The 7,462-nt window shown below is 51.0% G+C and overlaps 1 protein-coding gene across 1 annotated transcript; it reads right to left on the minus strand.

The window, feature by feature from the left end:
* Window positions 1-145: 145 nt before the first annotated feature.
* On the minus strand, window positions 146-6,193 carry pdzd8 (PDZ domain containing 8). Its single transcript, XM_031578842.1, has 2 exons — window positions 5,956-6,193; window positions 146-5,652 (listed from the first exon to the last, which is right to left on the minus strand). The coding sequence occupies exons 1-2, from the start codon at window positions 6,176-6,178 to the stop codon at window positions 3,227-3,229; spliced, it is 2,649 nt and encodes an 882-aa protein (XP_031434702.1). The 5' UTR covers window positions 6,179-6,193; the 3' UTR covers window positions 146-3,226.
* Window positions 6,194-7,462: the final 1,269 nt, after the last annotated feature.

A 7,462-nucleotide genomic window follows, 5' to 3' on the forward strand; every position in this document is an offset into this window, starting at 1 on the left:
CATAATCCTTCCTTCCAAACCTCAACCCTCATAATCCTTCATGTAAAAATCAAACTCATGATCCATCTGCAATTGACATTCATGGAACTCTATAAGCTTTGTTTTAATGGTCTATTGAATATAAAAAAAGAACCAGCTTCTATGGTTGTTTTTAAATAATAACCTTTATTTCAAGTGCATAAGCAAATATGATATGTTAGTGCGTAAAGGACTTGCAGCACATTATGAAGCTGGACAGTTCTTTAGCAGCTGTATTGAGGGGGGAAAAAAATCTAAATAAAAAAAAATCTATGGACAATAAGCCAAGAGAAAGAAAAAACAAACATCATACAGACCCATACACAGGAATTGAATTAGGCAGGATGGTGAGCCTGTTTTTCCTCAAAGCTATGTACAAGAGCGCTACATTTACAGCCAGTTCATTTTGTACTGTGGGATACACGTGTGTGGTTGAAGATGGCAGACGCCGTTTAGTATATATTTTGAAACTATGACTGAGGGAGGGACAGAGAGCACACAGACACACTGTTTGTTTTTCCAGGAGCACAGAGTCAGAGCAACAAGGAGCAGCAGTAGAAGCAACACACACACTCACACACATACACACAAGAAAGCAAACAAACAAAGAATGAACAGAAGACAGTTTAGTTGTTAACAGATCCACTCATTACCTCAGGTGAGGTCTCAAGGTACCGCCTGGCTGATTTAGGAGGATGACACAAAGAAACACACCATGAAGAGACTTCAGAAACAGACTGATTTAACGTCCTGCTGAGCCCAGCACTGGACAACCAGCAAAAAAAAAAAAAAAAACTGAAAATCCAAAACAAAAAGAGCGAGAGAGTTTACAGTGAACGCACAGAAGCAGCTGCATGATCACGGTACCTTTACACAGCGACGCATCAACAGCACGCGGACAGGGGGAACTCTCCCCGCGGCCAGTGAACCTCAAAGCACCTGCTCATGCACTAACAACAAAGCGGCATCTCCGCAGAGGGCCTCGATGAACAAGTCACACTCACACAAACACACAGTTGTGCAGCAGAACCAGATGTTTTTGAAGCCATCAAGTATTCGTAGTCTGCCTCCCATCACCACTGGTTTCGTGGCAGAGGACCATAGCCCTTTCTCTCCTTTGTAATGACGGTCACGTGGGAGACGATGGTGGTGGGTACGGATCTACACCTTTTAAATGAACTACACAGACAGGCAGCGTCCGACTCTGGAAGTCTGATATCTGATCTCGGATCAGGGCCAGATCGCTTTCAGTCAGACGCTCTTTGGGTGCATATTTGATCGCAAGCGAGATCATTTGCTCTGAAGTAATTACACCTTCAGAAGCCAGGCGCTGCTGTTTCCTAAGTAGCTGTCAATGGATGAGTCCAAGAAGACTTTTACACCAAATTCAACTCCCTTCAGATTTCACACCAGTGTGGAAAGAGAGAGGTTGGCTCAATATGAAGATTTTGAGTAAAGCTATATCTCCTGTAGCGACTTGCTGTGATGTGGACATATAAGAGCAGAGAAGCTTGCTGTCCAGCAGACTTTCATTTATTTATTTTGTTTTGTATTCGAGTGTGTTGTTGTGTTGGTAACAGTAACATATACTGAGGAAAGTACATTCATTCATTTTCAAAGGTGCAAATAGTATTGGGTACACAGTTCACACTCCTTTACTGAATACAAAATGGAACAGAATAAAAACTAAATCATTTGTGTGTTTCTCATCTGTGTGGGTGTACGCATGTGAGTGTGTATGTGGGAGTGTGTCTGTGTGTGTGTTTGTGTATGTATGAATGATGCTCTAGTATAACATTAGCACAAAGCTAAGATTTAGCTTGAATCAAAAATCCATATGCAGATAACAATAGCTATAGAGTCACTGCATTTTCCAATCAGGGAATGGAGCTGTCGTTTTCTCTCAATAGGGACAAGCTCAGGGCGGTCAAATTATCAAAACACTCCCACTTGGAGAAACCAGACTTACAAGAATGAGGTGGTGGCAAAAGACAGAAAGAATTTATTAAAAGAAAGTATGAATAAAGTAAATAAATAATTGATATGGGTACGTGATTTTCATTTGTTTTCATTCACACACACACACTCATCCAAAAATATGTAACAGACAAAACAAAAAAACATAAATATCACAATGGCTTCATGATCATCATTTCCATTTTGGCCTTAATGATAAATAAATCTATGTAGAGACAAGTGAAACTATGGTCCCCCAAAAACGTGAAGTTTACACAATAACCCCTTAAATGATCCTAAAAGTTGTTTTTCCCTTGCAGCTTCAGAGAGAGGTGGACAAAGTTAAAAACAAGAACAAACAAACAAACAAACAACAACAAAAAAAGACTTAAAAAGAGTGCCCACAACAGTATAATTAAAAGTTCTGACATTTGAAGAAAAGAAAACAGTGACAATGTTGCATTTGCACATACAGAACATGGAAAAAATATTAGTAAATTATAAGTAAACATTCTGGATCTTTCCTCTGGTTTCATGTTATGTCTCAAACTGCAGATTACGCATTTGAGTGTGTATGTGTCTGTATGTGAGTGTGTCTGTGTGTGTGTGTCTGTGTGTGTGTGTGTGTGTGGGGGGGGGGGGGGGGGGGGGGCTTGTTACTCACTCCAGCAGAAGAGAGGCTTTGACATTAGCGGACCTAGCCGACTCTAAGGTAACTGATCACTCAACCGGACCACACAGTACAGTACAGCCCACACGTCTTCAGCTGCCAGTATTTGAATTCACAGCTGGAACACAGGGTGAGCAGAAGCTGAATTCACAGCTAGAACACAGCCTGCAACCTGCTTGAGTGATATGATCGTGTGGAATCTTCCGTGATGTCACAGCGGAGGGACACCAGGGCATCCGCTCATTGTCACATCAGCCTCCGACTGCTTGAACCCTCAGATCAAAGGCACCCAACAGCTGGGATGAGGGAACTTGTAGGGACTACTTTGGGACAGTCAGAGAGGATTCTATTCATCATAGTTTGTTCTAAAAAAATCATTTCAATGTCCTTTGATGGCCTGCTTTTCTGACATGTCAGAACATATTCCACAAGAACGACAGCCTAGACACGTACATTTTATCAAGCTTTTTCAGTGAGTTACAAGCCCCCAACCAATAACACAACCACCTACACCTTATATCACTGCCCCCCCCCCCACCCCACCATCTCTGGTGGAAGGAGGGGGCAACTCTACCCACCCCTCTAATGGAGTGCCTCCACACAGATCTGCTCATCGGTGATGTCATCCATCACATCTATTGGGCTGCAGATGTCGCTGTCGTAGACCTCGGACACCATGAGCGAATCCTCCTCCTCCAGCACCTCCTCCAGTCCCTTGGCCTTGGGGAAGCCATGGGGCTCGGAGGGCGACGTGCTCTCCACCGACTCCAGGTCCTCGATGCCGGCGCGGTAGTGGATCATGAGCAGCGTGAGCGCCTGGAGCCGCTCGCCGGACTTGGCCAGCGCGGCGGCCAGCAGGCCCTTGTGGCGGGCGTCGGCGCGGGCATCGGCCGAGGCCTCGCGCTCCTCGTGCAGCAGGGCATTGTTGTGCTCCAGCTCCTGGTCGATCTCCTGCTGCAGCTTGTCCAGCATGAGCTCCAGCTTCTGCGAGCGCTCGTCGGTAGGCAGGCCGCGGTATAGGTCGCGGCCGATCTCCTTGACGGCGATGAACACACTGTCGTCCAGGCCGCCTTCCTTGCGCGCCAGCTTGGCTCCCCTGCCGCCCATGCCCACGCCCACGCCCACGCCCATGCCGTGTTTGGACGGGCTGGCCCCGGTGTACGTCTCCGTGTCGCTGCTCTCGTTGTCGGATGTGTTGGGCGTGTCTTTTGGCGAAGGCTCCACCGCGCACGCTCCCGCCATTATCACCCCTGCTCCCGGCAGCTCGGCCACCTGCTCGGCCAGCCGGGCCTTGGGGAGCGGCCGCAGGCTGAGCAGGCGCGAACTGGTGTTGATGATGTGGCGCGTGATTCCCGTGGTGGCCCGATTGATGGTGGACTTGGCCTCGGGGTCGGCGCTGCGCCGGTCGCCGGCCGCCACGCAGTAGGGGTTCTCGGAGCGGCACTTGTCCTGGCACTTCTTGTGGCACACGTAGTCGCAGACGATGCACTGCGATGCCGCCTTGGTCCACACCTTGCGCTTGCAGTACTCGCACCAGGTCGGGTTCTGGAACTGCGTGTCCTGGAAGTTGTGCCTCACCTCGCCCATGGCCATGGAGTCGTGGCTCAACTCGTCGCGCACCATGACCGGGTGCGGGTGCAGCTGCTCCGTCCGCTCCCTCTCGTGGGGCTCCTCCTCCTGCAGGCTGCCCTCGCGCTCGCCCTCTGCCACCCCTCCGCCGCACGGGTGCTCCGGCTCGCCCTCCACTAAATAGGTGAAGTTGAGCGTGACGTCGCCATAGCAAAGCTTCTCGTTGAAGCCCTTGTGCGTGGTGAGGCTGCGCAGCGCCGTGCGGCTAACGCTAGCCCGCGGCTCCGGCGCGTTCAGGCGGAAGGTGCTCTGGTACTCGCCCGACGACGTGGACAGGCACTCCAGGGCCACGTGCTCCAGGTGCAGGGTCACGTGGCCCAGGCACAGCAGGCTGCCCAGCTTGAAGGGGTCCTTGCACCACAGTGCCACGTTGAGGAAGCGGTGCTGGCTCTCCACCTCGAAGACCACCGAGGCCTTGGACCAGTGCGCCAACCTCTTGCGGTACATGCACTCGGAGGACTCCCACAGGCCCTGCTCGTCCAGGCTGTCGCGGTTGGTGGAAGAGCCAGCCTGGTCCGAGTTCTTGTCTTTAGACAAGTCGGACTTGCTGCCGCTGCTCGTCATGGAGGCGGTGTCCTGGGTGGGTTCCGGAGGCTTCGTTAAAGGCTTTGGCTCGGGCAATTTGACAGGGGATTTTTCAGCAGCAGTTTTGTCTCCGTTTCCACCAGTGGTGCCAGCGGCCGGCGGAGTTTTCTCAGGACTCTTCTCTGCCGCAGGGGTTCCGTCGGCACTGTCCGTCTGGCTCTGCGCCTCCGGCACCGAGGTGACCTTGATGTGCGGCCGGGGAGGGACCGGGGGCCGCGCCGGGGGAGGTGGCGGGGGCACCGTGGGCCGCTGTGGTCCCTCTCCCCCGCCGGCGGGCGCCTCGGGCGTGGCCTTGTGCGAGGGCGAGGGCTTGGGTGACTCTTTGGGCTGGGGCTTGAGCGGGGACTGGAGCCCCAGGTTGAGCTTGCGGTTGAGGATGGGCGAGATGGAGCCCAGCGGCTTGGACGCCAGCGTGGCCACTGTCTTCTTGGGGCTTTGGTTTACGCTCAGCAGGAAGTCCTCTCTGACCTCCATGCCGGCAAACGAGGGGGTGCTGGTGGGGGTCGGCGGCTGCGGCGGCCTGGACTCGACGACGAGCTCCTCGAACTCGGAGTCGTTGTCTTTGCTCTCCGAGATGTCCATGGTGGTGATGGGGGCCGGGTCCTCCTCGTAGCCTGTGGGCGGGGGTGGGGGCAGGGGTGCTGGCTCGTCCAGCGAGACCAGTGCGTCCTGGGGGGTGGCGATGCCTGCGCTGGGGGCCTGGTGGCGTACCGGACGCTCGTACAGGACCTGCACCCGCTCGCCTGACTGCTTCAGGAGCTTCGGGACTTGGACGGATGACGTGACCTTGACACCTAGTATGACCACAAGGAAATGAATGTACACTTTAACTCACACAAGTCAAAAAAAGTCAAAAATAAATGACTTTCCCCTCCAGGAATCTGCCATGATTATTATTATTACAATTACATATACATTACATACACATGTCATAATTTGCTAGTGTTAAGCTGTACATTAGGTTGTAAGTTAAAATGTTATTCTCATTTCATTAACAAAATCTAAAAGTAAGAAAGAACAAATGCTGCAAGTTCTGTTAGTGAAGCTGTTAAATGTTTCTTTTTGGGGAATGGCCCTCTGTATTCCTAGTTTCTAACCTCCGATGGCGATGAGCCGGTCTCCCCTCTGCAGGTCGGCCTGAGCGGCGGGGGAGTTGGGGGTCACCCTCTCGATGCTCACGTGCACGGCGTCACCCTCGCTGGCCGCCACGTGCCTAAAGGTCATGCCCCAGCTGCCCGATGGGCCCTTCACCACTTCGGTCTGTAACACACACACACACACACACACACACACAGTCAGATGATGACAGACAGACCACATCCTATCGAAAAGTGCATTACACAGTGTGTATATGCGCACTCAACACCACAGACAAAGCCATAGAACACGTCATCAAATGGACAAACAACTCCTGTAGACACCCAAAAATGAAATAATAATGGAAAGAAAAACGCAAAGTTCTATTTTGTTCTATTTTTCATACTTATTGAGTGATTTAATAATGTTTTCAGACATAATGTAAAAATATGTTATGGATATGACGTATTCTATTAGATTCATTATCAGTGACCTGAAGGCCAGTCTTCCTAAGCCTTCCAGTGTATGACTGTGTGCTAAATGCTCTTCTCCCACGGGACCATTCTTTTGTAATGCTCTAATTATGAGAACGTACCCTTCTGTTCATCTCCCAGATTAGGAAAGTGTGGGCAGCACTTCACAAATAGACACAATAAAAAAGGCCTGACACCATTGACTGCGAGCTCTCTCTGTCAACGAAAAGTGAGCGTGCTTTTTCTTCCTCCACAAAGACACGGTCACGTCCACTTGTTGACGTTAGGCACAGAACAAATGCCAGAGTGGGCTGAGGGGAAGGTCTGTAATTATGGATTTGAGCAGTTTGCAGCTGCTTCAATCTCTGTCACCATATATACACACACACACACACACACACACACACACACACACACACACACACACACACACACACACACACACACTACGGTGCACCTGGTGCAGCATCTGGCTACCCTGCTCTGCATCTTCCTCAAATCAGATAAAACACAATGAGGGGGCAGGTGGAGGATGGGGGTGGGCAGGGGAACACCTCTATGAAAGAGAGGAAGAAAGAGCGAAAGAAAGGAAGAGAGAGAGGTAAAAACAGTGAGAGTGGGCTGGTGTTGGGGGGTGGTTGCCTCTAAACACAGACCTCCAAACAAGGAGGAGGGAGGGAAAGAGGGGGAAGAAGAGAGGTAGGGAGAAAGAGAGAACAGGTGGACAACCGCCTCTGCAAAAGCGATGAATGCAGCGGCCTCACCTCCATCCACCACCACCCATCTTCAGTGCAGCAGTGTGTGTGTGTGTGTGTGTGTGGGGGGGGTGTTCACAGGAGTCTGGCTCCTTAGCTTCTGTGCCTGTGCAATAGCTGCTTTGGGAGGCTACTACTGAAGCTGTCAGAGGAGCGTGTGTGTCTGTCTGTCTATCTATCTGTGTGTGTGTGTGTGTGTTTTTTATCCTTCCTTCATCTCTGCTGAACATGTCAAGTCATGCAATTGCCCACTCTTCCCTTCTGAACAAAGTGCATGTGTATGTATGCGCGCGCGCGCG

The sequence above is a fragment of the Clupea harengus genome, chromosome 13, assembly GCF_900700415.2.
Source record: "Clupea harengus chromosome 13, Ch_v2.0.2, whole genome shotgun sequence".
Taxonomy (NCBI): domain Eukaryota; kingdom Metazoa; phylum Chordata; class Actinopteri; order Clupeiformes; family Clupeidae; genus Clupea; species Clupea harengus.

Excerpts from the sequence above, each read along its gene's own strand:
- pdzd8 (XM_031578842.1), bottom strand. The coding sequence starts at position 6,178 with ATGTGGTCTGTCTGTCATCATCTGACTGTGTGTGTGTGTGTGTGTGTG. Across the intron at positions 5,653-5,955 it reads CCGGCTCATCGCCATCGGAG|GTGTCAAGGTCACGTCATCC; the intron begins GTTAGAAACTAG and ends TGGTCATACTAG.